The 19,609-nt window shown below is 37.6% G+C and overlaps 1 protein-coding gene across 4 annotated transcripts in view; it reads right to left on the bottom strand.

The window, feature by feature from the left end:
- Window positions 1-651: 651 nt before the first annotated feature.
- The window catches only part of MAN1A2 (mannosidase alpha class 1A member 2), a 196,087-nt gene continuing 177,129 nt past the window's right edge, over window positions 652-19,609 (bottom strand). For 3 of the 4 annotated variants that reach the window (XM_014848270.3, XM_070487132.1, XM_070487133.1), the window contains exon 13: window positions 7,399-13,464. In XM_014848270.3, coding sequence (XP_014703756.1) covers window positions 13,332-13,464 — 133 coding nt within the window. In that variant the 3' untranslated portion in view covers window positions 7,399-13,331. Of the gene's footprint in view, window positions 1,231-7,398; window positions 13,465-19,609 lie in introns of those variants that run through there. The other variant, XM_044749479.2, reaches the window with a different exon arrangement.

Here is a 19,609-nt window from a genome sequence, read left to right as displayed (position 1 = left end):
GTCACACTCAGTGTAAAAGCCAAACTCTCTACAACAGATCACAAGGTCCCAGGTGATGGGGCCTCTGTTAGCTCTCTGGTCTCCTCCCCTTCTGCTGTCCCCAGTCACTCGAACATGTCACCCACTGTGCTAACCGTTCCTCCGCCCGGCCTGGAAGGATGTGGCTGTAAAATGCACTCTCCCCCTCGCCTCAGCATTTTTAATACATTTCTTTTTCCTAGAACGTCTTTCTTTCCCTCGTCTATTGTAGCCAAACTCCTACCACATCCAACCAACTTCTCATTCCCCACATTTCAGTCAAAGGCTTCATCTCTGAAGGCTCGACGGAGGGTGGTTTGGATTCCTGGGCACTCGCTCTTCCCCACCAAGCAGCTCTGCCCACTCCGAGAGGCGCGGTGCCAGCCCCCAAGCCTCAGCCTTGCTTAGGAGAGCTCACTTCTCTTGTTTCATGCCAGGGGAAGCCTTAGAGTCAGGGCTCCAGATCAGCATATCGTTGCCACATCCTCCTGCCTTTCCTTCACCAGCATTTCTCTCTTCTGAGCTCCAGGAGCATTTGGCACACACCTTTACCAGAAAACATAGCTTATGGCTTGCCAGTCTATCCTCTGTTAGCCCAGCAGCGGATCCACAAGTTAAGTGTCACAGTTGGCTCGGTATCTCCAGTGCCTTGTCCTCTTCTTGGCACATAGCTGTTTAATAAATGTTTATAGAAAAACATAATTCCCAAAGGACATGAGCAGGGTTGTATAAATAAGAATAACTGCAATGACTATTTGATTTATAAAATGTCATTAAATATGCTATTCCACAACATATCTATTGTCCTGTGTGAGCTAAAATCATTTGCAGGGTTCAAACTGGAGGTTTTCTAGATCTGTCTTCTGACATGAGATATTTTTCACCTTCTAATAACTCTTACCTATTAGTTCAAAGGCTTTAAAGGAAGGGAGGTCACATTTGGAAAGAAATGGAAAAGTCTTTTTTAGGCAATATTTGTCTTCTGTTTGGCAAACATTTCATCACTGACTTGGTTTCAGTGGGGGATGAGCCCGGGGCAGGTGGAATCCTGTGCTGGGGCTCAGGCTGCTGTAGGGCCCAGCAGGTCCTGAGTCACAGGCTCGCCTGAGCAGCCAAGGGCCGTGGTACTCCTCCATCAGGCAATGCCAGGGCATATCGAAAAGCTCAAGCAGGAGGCTTCACTGCATCTCTAGCCTCCCAGGCTTCAAGCAGCTGAAGATAAAAAAGAAACAAAACTGAGATCACCGCCCTCTGGCGGCATACATCTCTGGCTTATTACTGCTGAACTGTTTCAAAATACTGTCTGCATGCTAATTTGTTTTGGAGTCATCCAAAGCTTTGAGGAGTATTTTGGAAAAATATTCCCAGGCAGTCCCTTAACCTCTTCCTAAATCACATTCATTTTTCGCCTCTCACGGGTGCTTTGGTATTGGTGGATGGCTGGACCATGCTTTCAGGAGCTGCCACTCCTGCAGATCTTGGTGGGTGGCCCTACTGGCCCACCCTGGGCCAGGGACGATGCAGGCTCAGGGCCTGGAAAGGACTGCATGAGAGGATGGTCTTATGGGTCTCAGTGAAACGAATGTCCCTTCTCAAGTTCAAGGCTAGTCTTCCCACCTGTGCTTTGGATCTCAAACCCCCTGCTTCTTCAAGTATCTTGCCTTATCAAACAGCTTTTTTCCCCTTATCTTCAAAGTCTGTTTCCTCGGAAAATTCAGTTCAAATGTCAGTTACTTGGAGAATCTTTCTTGATTCTCCTCTGCCCTCCAAACCTATCCTAAGCTTGATTAGATGTTCCTCCTAGACCCCTATAATACGAACGCATTTCTCTGTTAGAGCGCGTATCACAACATTAAGCAGACCAGTCCCTGTTTGAGGGTGAAGATTTTATTTTGATTTTTGTATACGTGAAGCTTATTAGAACTGCAGGAGACAGTAAGTGAAAGTTCAATAAATGTGTGTGGAATATAATAACCACTTTAATTATCTCATGAATCATATTTAAATTTTCTAATCCAGGTCCCTCATTCTATAGAAAATACACTGAGGTCCAGAGAAGTTGAATAACTTGCCTAAGGCCTCCCAATCAGCCAGGGGAAGATAGAGGGCTACCATTTTGGACTCCTGACCAGTCAGAGATCCCTCTAGACTCTACTGACATTCCGTGCACCAACGGCATTGCGTATTTCCCACATTGGCATAAAAAGGACACAGTACACGCCATGTCCCTTTTATAATGTTTAGACTTTCCTAGTGTCTATGGCTTGGATAAAGTTTACGTTGATAGAAAGCTCAAAATCACGAGAAATGGACTATAATCAACCTTAAATGGGGCAGCCTGGGTCTGGCGGAGAGTACTGAGGTCTGAACTGGGTACTTTTTCAACAGGTATTTAGGTTGTTAAGTGGATTAAAAAGATGACTAGGATACTGTCTATGTCCTTGAGCAGCTGACAATCTAGCAGAGGGGTAAAGGCATAACCACAAATAAATGTAAGGCAGAATGTGATAAATCTTAAGTGAGTTAAGAATAAGAACGATGGATGTGCAAACATGGAAGAAATCACTCGAAGTTAGGGAAGTCAGGGACGATTCTGGGAAAGCTTCCACCTGTGAGAACACAAAAGATGAGCAGGATTTTGATAGACGTGGATAGGGCCTTTCAGGTGGGAAGAGTAAAGCTTTAAGAAGGCTACAATTTGTAGAGGAAATTATAAAGCATATCAGTAAAAGTATCCATCCATCCATCAACCCATCTATCTATCTTCTACTTATTCCTGGAATGGCAAATGGCAGAGTAAGGAGCAAATCCTTCCCCGTAAAAGGAATAAAATGGCCCAAATTTCTAGATATTGAGCAAAGGTATACAACAAATCAAGAAGCATTTATTCGAGAAAAATGACTGACCCTCGGGTAAGAACAGTGTGGTGTTTTAGCCTCAGGCTGCTCCCATCCCCTTCCAGCTCCATCAGCAGGCAGTTCTCCCAGGGCAGGACAAGCTGGCAGGGGATGACTTGATTCTGAGTGTGAAAAACTCCATTCCCCCAGCATTGTTAGAAAGAGAAGCAATCTCAGTGGCAAATCAGTGGGAAAGATCAACGTAGCTGGCCTGAGGTTTTGGTTCTGGTTGAGACCAGCAACAGATTGGCAGACCGGCCAAATATTTAACAGGGAGATAGATCCATGGAATGAGACAAACACAGTGTACCTTGCCACATATCCCTAGTGGTTTGGAACGCTGCATGCAAGGGCAAGGCAGAGCACACGTTCAGGGGAGACCAGAGAGAGCCCTAGCTATCTGCATACATTCCTGGCTGAATGTGAGGCTTTGGACACAGGCAGAAAACACATGCGAGGGCCCAGGGTAAAGCAAGAGCTAGGGAAGACTTGTAAATGGCCTGAACTTTACGTGTGTTCCTCAACCTACAAACGGATCCACTGGCAAAGGGTGGAACTGCTTACTGGCTATAGGTATTTGAGTGCAACTCTGACAAATCATTCGCTGACCACTAGGCTATACTGACACACGGGTGACTCCTAGTAAGCCAGATTTTAAAATATAAATAAGATTTAAAAGATACAAGACTGAGCAGAGACATCAGCAGCATTCACCACAGAAAAGACGATATCCATAGAAGTAGTCCAGGGAAATCATTAAGCAAAAAAAAAAAAAAAAAAAACAGCAATAGCATCAACCACCACCTCCCTGAGTGGAAGAGATCAGACCAGAATCCAGATCAGAATCCAGAATCCAGACCAGAATCCAGACATATTACCTAAAATGTCTAGTTTTCAACAAAAAATGACAACATATGCAAAGAAACAGAAGAGTGACCTATTTTGGGGAGAAAAAAGCAGTCAATAAACATTGTCTCTGTCCCTGACCTCCACCCACTAGATGCCAGTAGCACCACTCCCCAGTCATGACAATCAAAAATGTTTTCAGACATTGCTGAATGTCTCCCGGGGGAGGTAGGGCAAAATCAGCCCTGTGTTGAGAGCCACTGCCGTAAAGCTACAGTAATCAGCATAATGTCCACGCACAGGCAAAGATATAGATCAACGGGACAAAATTCAGAATATGGAAATAAAACCTTACATTTACAGTTGACATTTCTCAAAGGCGCCAAAGCAATTTAATAGAGAAAGGATAGTCTTTTCAATAAAGAGTACTGGGATAATTCGATATCCACATGCAAAAATGACTTTAGACCCTTACCAAACATGAGAAATCAACTCAAAATGGATCATAGACCTAAATGGAAGAGCTAAAACTATAAACCCTTTAGAAGCAAACACAGGTCTAAAGTCTTTGTGGCCTTGGATTAGGCAAAAAAGGACAATCTATAAAAGAAAGTATTGATAAACTGCACGTTACCAAAATTAAAATATTTTGCATTTCAAAATACACCATCAGAAGACAAACTATTATCTTAGAGAAAATAAATACAAAATATATAAAGAACTCTTACAACGCAACAAGACCAATAATCCAATTTTTTAAATGAGCAAAATATTTGAACAGATGTTTTACCAAAGACATATGCGCGGCTAATAGCACAGATGCTCAACATCATTAGTCATTAGGGAAATGCGAATTAAAACCACACTGAGATACAACTTCACATCCACTAGAAAGGCTATAAAAAAGACAGACAACAACAAGCGTTGGTGGGGATGTGGAGAAAGTGGTACTCTCACCCTTGTACATTGCTGGTGGGAATGTAAAAACAGTCCCTTTGGAAGACAGTATGATAATTTCTTAACAAGTTATGTATAACTTTACCATATTACCCAGCAATTCCGTTCCGAAACACACACCCAAGAAACATGAAAACATACATCCACACAGACCTGTACGCAAATGTTCATCACAGCATTACTGAACAGCCAAAAAGTGGAAGCAATCCAAGTGTCTATCCATTGCTGAATGGATAAACAAAATATGGCATATCCATAAAATGAAATATTTTCAGCAATAAAATGGAAGAAATTCTTGATACTTTCTACAACATAAATAAAGCTTGAAAACACTATGCTAGGTTAAAGAAGCCAGATGCAAAGACTACATATGTATGATGTCATTTATACGAAACGTCCAGAAAAGGCAAACTTACAAAGACAAAAGGCAGATGAGTGGTTGCCAAGGGCTGGGACAGGAATGGAGATCGACTGTAAATGGGCATGCAGGACCTTTGTGGATCTTTGTGGGAGCGCTGTACAGCTCTGTAAGCTTACTAAACATCACTTAAATTCCCACTTAGAACGGGAAAGTTTTATTTTATGTCAATTGTACCTCAATAAAGCTGTTCATTTTTTTAAAAAGTTAAACAAGCAAATAGCGAAAAATTAATTCTCACATCCTTACCACACAAAGATAACTTTTAGTTTGTTTTTTTGCTGCATGTGTTTTAACAAAAAGTGATTTTTACTATACAGTTCTTAAACTGCTTGGTTCATATATATTATGGATATATTTGCATGCCATTAAACCTTTTTAAATAACAAAAACTGCACGAATCTTATTTCATAGAATAGTGAATGACAAAACTGGAAAACCATCTTAAAGACCATTTAATGCCTTCATTTTAAACCCTTTTAGTTTCAGTTTCCTTATGTCTAAAAAAAGAAAGTAGAACTAGAGGGTTTTCTCGGCCCTTTACTGCCCTGTTCTAATTGCCCTCCCCTCTGTATTAAATTGTTTCTATTCCTTTAGGAATGCTTATTCCATTCTGTTGCTAATGAAAATAATTAAAAACAGCTACCAAAGTTGTGAGCATATTTCTGGCCAGGCACATAGATTTTTCTCATTTAATTCTCCTAAAAATTCTGTATTATTCCCCTTTTACAGGCAAGAAAATTGATTTTCTTGAGAAAAGGGAAGGAAGGGGAGTTAATGCTTAATGGTTACAGAGATTAATGATGTTCTGGGAAATAGTGATGAGCGAATCTAACACTGTTCATGTAATTATTAACGCCACTGGAGTGTACACTTAAAAATGGTTAAAATAGTAAATTTTACCACAAAAAAATTTAAAAAAAAGGAAATTCGTGTTAGGTCAGCTGACAAGGTGAAGTATCTCACCATCTGAACCAGTACTGTTTTTTTAACAGCTTTATTGACATATAATTGGCATAACATGGTGCAAATTTAAGGTGTACAACATGATTTATGTATATATTGTGCAGTGATGACAATAAGCTTAGTTAACATATCCATCACTTCACAGTTACCTTTTTTGTGTGTGTGGTGAGAACACTGAAGACCTACTCTCTCAGCAACTTTTAAGTATACAATACAGTATTGTTAACTATAGTCACCAACCACGCTGTCCATCACATCCCCAGGACTTCTGTCTAAATGTAAGTTTGCACCCTTTGACCAACATCTTCCCATTTCCCCCACCCCCCAGGCCCTGGCATTCACCAATCTACTCTCTGTTTCTATGATGAACCCATACTCTTCTTGTTGGAGGAGAGAGATTACCGGGAGAATTTACTCTGCCATGATGCTGACGTCACCTCCTGAACCCATGCTCTTAACATGAATGCTATTTGCATGCTGTCAGTCTTTTGTAACCTGATGAAATGACGGAAATTTCAGGCATCTGGCAAACAGAGAGAGGTCCAGATTTTATCAAATTAGTCAGAGAACCTTATTCTTTTACCCGGTCCTGTTTTAATTGCTTCTGAAAAGGTAAGTCCACCACTAATTTTGATACATCCGCAATATACATTTCCTAGTTTAAATTTTTGATCAAGTTGAAATCCACTCTGCCAGGAAGAATCAGGCCTTGAGGATGTAAATTAGCTTTTATTTCAGGCTTTACCACTACCTTCTTTGATGCTCCATGGGTACAGAGTTTTAAATATCCTGTACTTTTATAGCATTGATAGATTAAACTACTACAGTCTAGCTGATCCTATTTCTCAAGCTCCTTAGGCCTATTTCTGCCCAAGAATCACTTAAGCAGGGCCAGGTCAGATTTCAATGCGACAGAATGAGAGCCACTGACTGAGGCAATTTTTAAGCTTGAAGATCTCAGAGGCTGGACACTACTACTACTAGTACTACTACTACTACTAGTACTACTACTAGTACCACTCCTCCTCCTCCTCCTACTATAAAATCTTACAGTATTAAGCCATATAGGTCTACAGTTTGTTTTCTTAAAATTAGATGGAATAAAAACCACCCTTTAAGCAAGCTCTTCGTCTCTCTATAACATCAAAGAATATGATGATTAGCTGAACCAAAAGAAATACTCTCTGAATGTAGGAGACTGTCGACTACATTTACTGTGAAAGCCAAAGTTGCTCTGTAAATAGGAGGATGACTGAACTGGGCTGCCATCACTGGGTGCAAATGAAGGACAAATGATGACTTTTCACTTAAAGAATATCTTTATTTGATCTTTAATATACAATATTACCTTTATTTTGTAAAAATTACACATGGAGAGCATGACTGGAAATCAGTCCAGGAGCAGCCAGTGGGTACTGATTTCGGAGGTTATACTAACCCCACTTATTTGTTTAGGGAAAAATTCTATCAGTGAATTTGAGACCAGTGAGACTGAGGGACAGCACCTCAAATTCCAAATCCAGTAATTAAAACTGGAGATAATTTAATTAATCCAATGGAAACTAATTTCTAAATTTTCTAAAACACAATTTTTCCCAAGAAAGAGCTGAGCTTATCTCCATGTAGTTTTCTGGTACGCAATTTGCAGTAGAGTTCTGTAGCATTCAAAGAGCTGCAAGACATCTGCAATGGTTGGAAATCCTCTGCATACGAACATGTATGTATGTGGGTTTATGTGTTTGTGTATTTACACTGACACTCAGCTGAAGCCATCTGTACAGCATGTTGGACTTAGAAAGGCAGCTCATTTATAATGTGCTCCCCCTACCACTCTGAACACAGGCTTTGCCTCTTCTAGAGTTTCCAAAAAATAGTGAAATACTTGATGAACTTCTTAGTGAAAAATCTATTCTCTCAGGATGATTGGTGCATTGCAATGCATATACGAGTAATACGTGTCAGGTAATTTTATGAGCAATTTCATGAGTTCTGCTGGGCTCAAACAAAGTTTAAAATGGATCAGTCGTTCAACAGTGGAAGTGCAAGGCTGAGGGCAAGAGATGCTTTAATTTAAAGATGACGTGTATTGGCATTTGGAAATAATGCCATTGATGTGTAAAGGATTTGAAGTATTATGCGAGAAAAGAGGACGGGAAACTGCTTTTGGATATACCTTTGCTTTGTACTTGGATTTAGGCTGCTCTAGAGGTAACAGGTGCAGGACCCTTTTACAGTCTAAAAAAGGAACAGTGGCTGCTAAATGGCAAATGAGGCACATAACCCAGTCTTTGTTGCTTAAAATTGTTCAAGAGATTGATTTCTACAGCACAAAGGTCAGAAATTCTATCATATTCTTGTCACAGGGGTCTAAAAAGTACTCAAGGGGAGGAATTTTTGCAGCTCCAGCAATCCAGAGTCCTAGTGCAAAGGTCAACGAGCAGGGTGAACTTACAGAGAATGTAATTTGACACCACAGAGACTCTTCCTGTCACATGGGAACTCTGGAATTGTGGCATTAAATGACAAGGCAAGGATACTGGTTGATAGCACATCCTAAGAACAAAAAATCCACCTCTTTCATGATAGTCATATCATATTGAAACCTGAACAAACTCTGGAAGAATATGTCTATTTTCAAGACAACAAAATATATAGCTTTAGGTTACACAAATACATACAATCGTACACACATCTTTTTGCTTTAAAGATAAATTATGTAACTCAAAACAGAAAAAAGATGCAAATCAAAAATTACAGAGTCTTCCACAAATTAAACTTGGGATCAAGGGTTAACAACTATGACCCACGGGCCAAATCCAGCCTTCATTACAAAGTTTTATTGGAACACAGCTACACCTCTTCATTTACATATTGTCTATGCCTGCTTTCACGTTTTGATGGCAGAACCGAGTACTAGAGATAGAGATCGTATGGCTCACAAAGCCTAAAATATTCATATCTGGCTGTTTACAGAAAAGCTTGCTGACCATTATAGATCAAAAAGAACAACTCCATCATGATCTGAACGAGCTAAAGTAACAGAAAATCATCTTCACCAATGTTCTTGAACCAGAGTAAGTGCATTAAAACATCTCCAGATCATATTTGGTTGCTCAAATATTCTGCTTAGAATTTGTGCAGCCAAAACCAGTTAACAACCGTATTTTTAACACACACAGACAGTATTAAAAATCTCCCTGTGTATAATTGTATTTACGTAAAGAGTGGATAAGATATGAGCTAGCCAATTTGAGGGTAAGGAGACCTAAAGAAAAGAACTCAAAATACTGTTAGTAGGAACTGTTATTTGGAACTTAGAAATATTTTAGTATATTTTTCTTTATATTTAAGAGCATGGGACCATTAGTAGGACCTACAGCAGGGCAAAAACAACTTATAACTGCAAGTTTTACCCTTGAATTATGTGACAAAATTTTTTGAATATATAATAAACAGCACTTCTATAAAACACTAATTTTTAATTATGTAATTAAAGTGATATAGCAAAATAAGAATGTTTTTCTTTCTTTCTAAAGTAAATATTTTAGTCAAAGTTGCATCAGAAATCAACTATTTCCTTGACATTTTCCAAGAGACTTTAGTTATTAACTAGAATTATAGCTGTTAGTATTTATATAGTAACACATTGTTTAAAATATATTATAAACCATTTTGTTTCCTCTTTAATTTAAATGAAATATAATATTAAGGATCTGTAATATGATTCATACTGGAAAACATTTAAAATGGTATGAACTACTCTTATACAGAAATTGCCACTGGAATCACGAAATGTTCTAATGCTTGAAAGTGCCTAGCTCGGTGCCTGGCACATAGTAGGGTCTCCATGTTTATTCCTTTGTTCTCTCACTCACTCATGCATTCACTCAAAGAAATCCAGGCTTAAGGAGAAATTGTGTAATGAGAATGGCAAACACAATCTTTCATCAACAAATTTGTAGATTTGACAAAGACTTTGGCCATGGAGGGTGGAAATGAGAAGCTGATCGAAATTTCAATCTGCTTGATTAACATCTACCAAGTGAAGCCCTGGGTTGCCCTAGACGACGTCACAGAGAATCAGGGTCAATAATCCACAAAAGGAATACATTAATATTCCTTAATGTATTTAATAGTTAAAATGAAAATTAATGTAATTAATAATTAAAAACCTCAATACCCAGGTTTTACTTTTACATATAAACATGTGCTCAAAGACAGGAATAATTTGGTGTCAGAGAGACATAAAACAGCATATACGTGCAACCCACCAGAAAGTAAGAACCCTCTGACGGGGACTTATTTTTCTGCGCTGGGACTTCTTTTTGGTTAGGGCCACAGACTCTGGGTTTTAACAACTTCATACTGGTTTGAACCAAAAAGTGTGATGCTAAAATTCTAAAAGAGAAACAAATGTAGAAGTTAGAGGGGCGTTCAACATCTCTTTTTTTTTTCCTTTTATGTACCAACTGAACTATCTACTCTGCACCTTTGTGCCAGAGGCACAAAGTGAAGCGTCAGCGCTCTCAAGAGGCACCTGGAAAGAAGCATTTCTAGGCTCTTTGCAGAAGGTCTTATAAATGTAATGAGTATTTAACCTGAGTAATAAGGTCTACAAAATGCAAAGGACTGTAAAGGACAGAAGAAAGTAAAGAATACTCTTTACTACTAAGAATATAGTAAATATTTTACTTTACTAAGCAGCAAAGTAAATACTTTACTAAGCAGAAAAAGGATAAGGATTGATCTTGGAGGAAATAATTGCAAAACTCTGTTAACAAAAATAAAAGAAGACACTGGCAAGTCATTTGTAGCTGACTTTAATTTAATTGCCTTTGGTATTCAGAGAAGAAAAAAATGGAGGCATTGTTATAAGCTCTAATCTTCTCATCATCACAAGAAGGCAGCGGGTGGGTAAAGAAGACCCTTTCACTGTCCCTCTCAAACGCTTTTTTGTACCAGAGCTGGCCATGCTCGTACACTCCTCTGCCTTCTCTTATGTTCCAGTCATCTGAGAAATACAAAGAGAGCACTTGGGGCTGGGGGTTCTGTCTTCTCATTCCTTGAGAAGTTCCTGGGGAACCAGGAAGGCCCCTTCACTCTGCATTCTTCCAAACAAAGTAGGGAAGGTTCATTGCCCTCTGCACAGCTCTGGGTTCTGCCAACTCAAATTTTTCATTTTTTAGTGACTCATAAGTGGGCTTGTGCTATTTTTAGGATAAAAATGAGGGCAAACATTTTTGAGAAGCAAATACTTTCCCTTTCTCTTCTCAAGTTACAGTCATCTACCTTTCTCATTTAAAAATTTTTATTTTTCAAGAAGTAAAAGATATTACAATTTCAAAATATGTGCTAAACTTTAACTCTCTTAAAAACTCAATGCAACTGGCTGTCCCTCCTTGTTTTCTATGTATCCTGAAAATTCTTGGGGTGGTTACATTTATGGATCACTTACTGAACTGTGAGGACTGTTTGACTATTTGTGGTATAAGATGATCACCCTTAGAAAATATTTAATTATATTAATTTATTAAATCTTTTCCCAATTTAGATCTACTACATGCTAATAAAAGGTTAAAAAGGAAAGCTATCAAAATAAGGAAATAAACCTTCAGAATTCCAAGGTGAGCTTCTTGCACAAACATTGTTTCATGAAATCTTCAAAATCAGAGCAAATATCAAAATTAATTATATTACTCCCAACTTTTATCATCAAAGTAAGCTGTTTGTATTAAATGTAAAGAAGAAAAAAGTATCTTGCACTGTGACATAAATTCAAGGGTCAGAAAATTTATAATCATTAGCTATTTATCTTACAATATAGTTCCTGATAAATTTCTTTCCCACAAAATATAAAGAAATAGTAATTTCCTTAAAAAGAAATATCATTGAAAAATCTATTGATGGTAAAAGAAAGTCCCTTGGATATATGGATATAAATTTCCTGTAATATGATGAATTATACCACACTTTTATCACTAAAAATTATTTTGAAGCTTTTCTGAATCTTTGGATTTGTATAAATATCCTTGGAGAAATAAAGGTTGAATTTATTTTTTACATAAAATATTTGTGAAAAGCTCACTTATCTGATGAGATAATAAATAAAGGATCCCTTGTTCCCATGTCAGACAGAATATTTAAGGAAGTTTCACTGTATTTTGTTGTTGATTTAAAAAGTTGTGAAAGTAATTTGACTCATCAAGGTAAATTCAGAGCTGCATAATAGCATGGTGAATTTTGCCGAGCCACGCAAATAAGGCTGTAAGTTGAGGGATTCTACTAAGTTTATAATGAGGTTAAAAGTGGATAAAATTTACTTGGTAGATTTGCTGGTTTGGGGGAAATAATCTCCTACCAACAAAACCACGGCTTTCTCTCACAACAGTTTTCAGGGCAACAAACTTGGCATTTTTCCCACTTTTTATCATGCTACCAACACTAGACTGAACAACATGCACAAAATCCCAACCCAGGCTCGTAAGCAGTGCTTGTGACAAACAGCAGTTTCAATGATTCTATATGGAGACAAAGACTTGAAGAGCATTCTTTGTGAGATCACACCCCCAGAGAAAATTAAATTTAACCAAGACATTTTAGTGGAATAGATTGGGATTTGAAATGGTTGCCAGTCTAGTCATCCATCGGGAAACTTGAAAATTCAGACAGGGATAGGTACTTCTGTTTCTTTTTCGAGTCCTCCTGCTGCTGCTGCAGTTATACTGTTCTTCTGGTGTTGTTTATTTTAGTTCATTCCATTATTTAAAATGGAGAAAAAAGGGATAAACAATGAGTAAACATTTGATTTGAAAGCTGCTCCACTTTGGGAGGAAACAAGTGTATATTGGTTCCAAAGGCCATCTCTAACTCCTGCACGATGCTCCACATTCTTGGCTTATTCTTAGGAAGTCTAGTCTCCTGATTCCAGGACTCTAAAAACAATATAGTCGTGACAGGCGTAATTTCTCACGTGACCATTTCACCAAGAATCAAAGCACATCAGGTCTCTGTCCCACACACACCAGAATATGTTTTGGTCAGATACAAAATGGAATCATTTCAAAGTTGAGCTATCTACAAGCTGAAAGGTCCTGTGGGGAACAGTGACGTTTCACCCTGCCATGTTGACTTAAGAGGTCCAGGTTTTTAAAAGCCCCTCCTCCAGACTGATTTCTGTAGTGGTCCATGTAAACAAAACACAGGTGAGAATGGTCTTTCTGGAGCTGCTTTCATAGAACAGCAGGATTTCCTGAAAGTGTGGTGTTGGATAAATGTAACACTGGTAGAGGATGGGCCTCAGTATTAAACACCCAGTGGTCTAAAGGTAAAAGATCATCACCGGAGAAGAGCAGATACAAATATCTGAAAATAAAAGGGAGAAAAATGAGCTTCAATTAGGATCCAACAAGATCAAGTAATTTCAGTTATAATGGCAGAGGAACCAACACACTGTTTTGAGCAGCTTTGATGAAAAACACATCAGAGAACGAATCTCAGTCACTCAAATGATCTAAAACACAAAAACAGTATGTTCCAGAATAGCGCATAAGAAAATCCAGTAAGATGCCCAACTAGACCTCAAAATAAGACAGTTAAAAAACAAACTCCACATACCTGTCTGAAGCACAGAAAACAAGAATGCTGTAAAATGGTATAAAACAAACCACTTCATACTTTTTCAAAGACATTCTTTTAAAAAGAACATACAATATCAATGATATGTTTTGGCAGCTTAGAGAGTGCATAGTATAAGTACACAATGAATAACTCATATTATTTATTTGCTGAAGGAAATCAGTATAGTGCGTTGTTTGGACACAGCAAGGACTTTTACACACTCCTGATACTATAGTGGTTTTTGCAGTTCTTGGAGCAGGTACTGCAAACTGTTAAATAAAAGTTTCAGAAACATTATGGATTTACAGAAGGATTAATAATTTATTAACCACTTTTAATAGGTAATAGCATTGTTTATATGAAGGCAAGGATTCCTGACCTCTCCATGAGCACTGCAAGTGACAGTGGCCACTTGGAAATTAAAAATGACAGTGTTAAAACACAACGATTCTTACCCATAATGTTGGGCAAATTCCAATCTGAATTCTATTAGGAGGTCCTCAAAGTGAGCCTAAACACCAACTATACAGAGTCAGGAAATCCAGGTTCTAACTCTTGATTTTAGCAATAACTAGCTGGGCCTTACTACACTTCATGGAAGAATTCCTTTATAGTGTTTTAGCTAAAACTTCTGTATTTTAAAAATAGGCACATTAGTATCTTGTCTGATTGCTCTTACAGTTCTGGATGACAGAGTAATGGGGATTGCATATCAGCTTTATAACTGGTAAAGCTGGAATGGAGAGTAACAGGGCTTCCAATCTCACTCCTTGACCCTAGGCCTTGGGACCTGGTTGACTCTGATTTATTTACCTGGTTACAGCAGAGAAGTTAGAACTGCAAAAACAGACTTGGCTGGACACAGTAAGAGACTCTGCTGGGCCCGCTGGAAGAGCCCAGAAGCACAAGCTCTTGGTGTTCAGAGCACAAATGTGTCCAGAGAGCTATGTTCTGGGCAATTCCACGTCTCTTGGTTAAACATGGGCCAATGGATCAAGCTTGCTCTAATCTCATCACTTCTTGGGAAAGGAGTGAGTGAAGGAATAGAGAGAGAACATCCAAGAGTTCCCCGGAAAATGACTCTTTTCTATAGGGGAAGCTATAGAAGTACCTCATGTAAACACAAATGCTATAAAAATCAGTAATATAATGAATGTGAAAGTTTTAAATAATAAAAGGTAATATTATTTTTAAACCATCATTTAAAAAAAAGGATCTCAATTAAAAACCACTGGAGTGGGTTGAATAGTGCCCCCTCCCCGACTCACGCCTACCTGGAGCCTCAGAATGTGACCTTATTTGGAAAAGGGGTCCCTGGGGATGTAATTAGTCAAGGATCTCAAGAGGAAATTGTGGGATATCAGAATTGGCCACCCCAAAATGTGTCTCTTTGCTTTACCTTGATTATTTTTAAGAACAAAAGACTCTGAAAGAAGCTTTGACCTGCCCCCCTAACTGCTTAAAAAAATTTTAAGATAAAAGGCCTGTCCCCAGGAAAGGCAATCACCATAGATAACTCTGGGTATCAGGAGACTGTGAGGGTCCTTGCTAAACTCATTCTTATCTACCAAACAATGCTTTTCCATCTCCATGTGAACTGCCTTCCTCCCCTCTGAAGTCCCAAACCACTATTCTCAATACTCTCCTTTGTCTTTAGCTGAACATGATATTTAAGCTAGCAGTTCAGCCACAGCTTTGCTTGATTTTCTCCTGTTATTCTGTCTCATGTCATTTTAACTCATAGACCAGCCAGAAGGACCCAGAATGGGTAGAGGAATTCTCTTCCTCCCCTAGAGTTGGGTGACAAGGATGGACACTGCTCACTCCTGGACTAATGCAGGCTGAGAGATCGTAGACCCCTGACAAGAGCCAGCAGGAGGTAAGAGTTCTGACCACATCAGTCTCCTGGGTCTCTGCCTGCAGGGTCCAATGGAAGCAAGAGTAGTCAGTTTTGTTTCCTTTTCTAAATTTAGATTAGCAGGAGAAAATATTGGTGAAGCTAGCTTCTTGGACTCAGAAACCCTAGGAAATTTGGTTGAGTACTCATTGGTTATTGATCTTTTTCCTCCCAGAGATGGTCTTATTTTTCCTTGTCTCTATCTTTGTGTCATTTGTCATAAAAAGGGAAAACCATAGGGAAAGATGCAGACGTCTCTGTAAGCAGGTTGTCTGGGCCAGTATGAGGTTTCTTCTTTTGTCTTGTTCTACGTCTTGAGAGCTTGGCTTTGTGACCTCTCTGGTCTCTGCCATCTGGAGACTGCATGTACTGGCACACATCTTGGCGGCCAGTCAAGTAGACTGGGGTTCTGGGACATACTCTCTTTGTCTGGCTGTGTCAGCTCTCAGAGCAGTTTGTCATAAGGGGTCCCAATTGCTTTCATTAGGGGCCTTTGTCGTCTCAACCTGTGCTGCTTGTTGTGCAACAATGGCCTTTGTTTTCTTAGACTATTTTTGGAAGTAAACGTTCCAGATCTCTTTTGGGGATGCCTCTTGTGTCCACGGTTAAGCTTACTGGTATAAGTCACTGTTCAGATTCTACTCATTGATGTGGCCAGATGATGGATCCTTTAAATTGGGAAAACCTCTAAATTGGGTTTGCCACAAAAACAAAATTTGTGAGAGCTCTCATCATAATTATTTTATTAGTACCTATGAAAAGGTCAAATTAAAAAGGGAAGTTAAAAAAAAAAAGACTAATCTTAAAACCCTGACTCGGGCTACAATTGAATTGAGAAAATATAAACATATAAGTGTTGATAAGATTATAAAGGTTGGAATGTTTGAGCTAATTTTATATAAAGAGGTTATATCAACTGTGCCTGAGTATGTTTTAAAATGTCTGACTAGGAATGCTTTTCCTAGCCAATATTATAAGACCAAGACCTATTGAGAAAGTCCCAATAAAAATTATGATTAGAGGTATAAGAGTTGATGGAATTCAGATAGAATTTTTAGGAAAATTGATATGTTCACAGGCTTTATGTGAAGTGATTGCATCTCTTTTTGCCTGATTGTATTATAGATTATACTGTGGGGACAGACACAATGTCTCACTGGGGAAAGGGAACGTTTCCAACGCCTGATCATAAGACAGCATATAAATCTGCCCTTCAGACAGTGTTAATTAAATGTACTAGAGGGAAGTCAATAGGGTTGCCTGAAGCCACACCATATGAAATAAAAACTAGAGGCTAATATCAGGTGTTAATAAAAAGGATAATACAAGCTTCCCCTTCCTCTCAAAATGCTCCTAGATATTAACTGAGACAAAAACTTGAGACATTAGAAACTGATGAGTCAAATATGCCCCAGAAACTCCATCTTGAAGAAAACTTGATTGCTTTCTCTGTGCCTTTATGATGTAGATTTTCTGCTCCCATCTTCTCTAGGACTCAAATGCAAATGTTTCTCATAAGCTAGTGAGTTTTGTATTACACCTGATTCATAACAAAAATTTAACAGAAGCTATCAGGTATCTGTCTCTGTCTGTGTCTACCTGTGTGTTCACGTGTGTCTATACATACGCTATATATGTGTGATATTTTACCTCTGGATGGTATGGCCAAAATTAAGAACTCTGTTTAACTGGCTTAAAGTAAGTGATTACACAAATTATTTCTAAATGTAACAGAAACTAACCCACATGTCTTTCAAGTTAACATGATATGAAAAAATGTTTGGTAAGTGAAAGCTTGTTTAAGTTTGTTGGTTTAATTAAAATAGGCATGTCCTCAGAGTTATCAGCATTGGATATGATACAGACATGTAGCCTGGGTTTACAAGTGAAATAAGCTCATGTTATCCCTGTTACAAATTTGTCAACATAATAACTTAAAACAAAAGCTAATTTTGTCCAATGTCTCATAAAGTTTTCTTGAGTAATCTAAACATAATTGTTAGCAACTAATGAGTTAGATGTGAGATAAGAGTTCACAAATAAACTTTTAGCAGTAATTATAGTTTACTACATGTGCTTAAAATAACTTCCAAAATCTCTTTGGTAACTGAAAGTTTGAAGTTTTGCTAGGTTAGTTTAAATGATAAAAATTCATTGAGTATCTAGATCATTTCCAAATAAGATAAAATATTAGTCACTAATTATTAAATATAGGTCTTCCTACTTTTGGCTCCTTATTATAGAAAAACTAAAAGGTGTTCAGGTCTATTGGTAAACATGTATCGTGTTTTATTAAAGGATTGTACTATAAAGTAACACGTTTCTAGAGATTATGAAGAGTGTTTATAAATATGTCAAGCCACAAAATGCTAATGTAAAAGAAAGTTTATAATTGCTTAGTTTTTACTTAGAAATTAAAGTTTATAAGAGTTAAAAATTCTAATATGTGATTAAAGCTACTAAAAATTAATATATAGATATACATTTGTATTCAAGGAAAGTAAGATGAAAGGATGTATGTTTTCATTAAAGAAGGTATAAAGAATGGAAATATTTTTGTTTGGTTAAGAAAGATCAACTTGTCCCAAAGTACTAGCAGGAAAAAAAGGCAGCATGGGACAAATTCTGAATGTAAAAAAAGAAAGTTATAAAAGGTTTGGGGAGGAAGAACCCTGAGAAAAGAGCTGTGCATAGTCAAGTCTGTTAAGATTAAAATGAGTTTAATTATTAATATCAAAAGTAAGCTGATGCAAAATTACAATTTTTTTCCCCCTCTCTCTTAAAAGGATAATTTTCCTGGCCTTTTAGTCTGTTCTTGATAAAGAGGTTATAAAAGGTTTTTCTTTAACTTTGAGCAACTCTACCTAAAAAGACAGAAAATCTGTTTTGTTAAAACAATTTCCTATGTTCAAAAAGACTGAGGTCCCTCTATTAAGATTTTGTTTTACTGTTTTAACTCTTTGCTTTCCCTTGACTGTTCCTGTTGTCATTTTGATTGAATGGATAACTAAGCATTGTTTTGCAGTAAGAATTGATTCCTATTTGACCAAGTGACTTAAAACCTTTTGATATTTTTGACAAGCTTCCCCAAAAATTCAAATCTTAAATGAAGACTTTTTGAAATTTGTTCTCTCTTCCTAAAAAAAAAATAAAAAAAGATACCAAACTAGGCTTATTTGGTACGCTAAATTACTTGGGAAGCATCATCAAATAAGTGATGACAAACCTTCTTAGGTGTTATTATGTGCGTAAATGCTATTGGTATAAGTGTTTTAAAAATTACATACCATTCCTAAAATCTGATCTGTCCTGGTTGTCAGCCATAATTGTAGTTATTATCTTGAAATGTTGTATGTCACAGAAATAGCCAAGTTTCTTTGTCAATTGCCATTTTAAGTCTTTTGTCATTTACAGACAGCTATTGTTATACTCTTCTTTTGCAAGTATGTTACATCTTTATAAAGATTCATGGAAAGGACTCTGACATTTACTCTGGTACGCAGGTTTCTGACAAACTTTCAGCTTATAAAACTAAAGTAGGTAAGAAATTACAGAACTCTAATGGAAAAAACTGACTTCATTAAACTGCTAACAGAAGGTCAAGATCAAGAGGTGATCAGATGGGACTGAATCAACTAATGATGATTTTAATTTTTATGACTTTTCATTTAAAATATTACTTATTTCTAAAAATGTTTTCTCAGATTTAAGGAAAACTTTTTCTCTCTTATGCTAACTATGACTTATAGCAATTTGGTAGAAATTATACCTTCATAAGCAGAATTGAAACATTTATCTTTTCTCCCTACCCAATCCCTCCAAAATCTGAAAACTCTTAGTGAGTGAGTATTGTTATTTACATGGCAATATAGTTATTGCATAGGTTCAATAAGAATCTGTTCTCTTATAACAAGACACAATTGGAAACATTGGTTATATTACCAAAGCTTTGATTGGAATGTCATATTTGAGAGAAACATGCACTGACTCAGA

The sequence above is a fragment of the Equus asinus genome, chromosome 16, assembly GCF_041296235.1.
Source record: "Equus asinus isolate D_3611 breed Donkey chromosome 16, EquAss-T2T_v2, whole genome shotgun sequence".
In the NCBI taxonomy this organism is placed as follows: Eukaryota; Metazoa; Chordata; class Mammalia; order Perissodactyla; family Equidae; genus Equus; species Equus asinus.
Note: the sequence above shows the minus strand (reverse complement) of the source record. Positions and strands in the feature narration are given on the sequence as shown.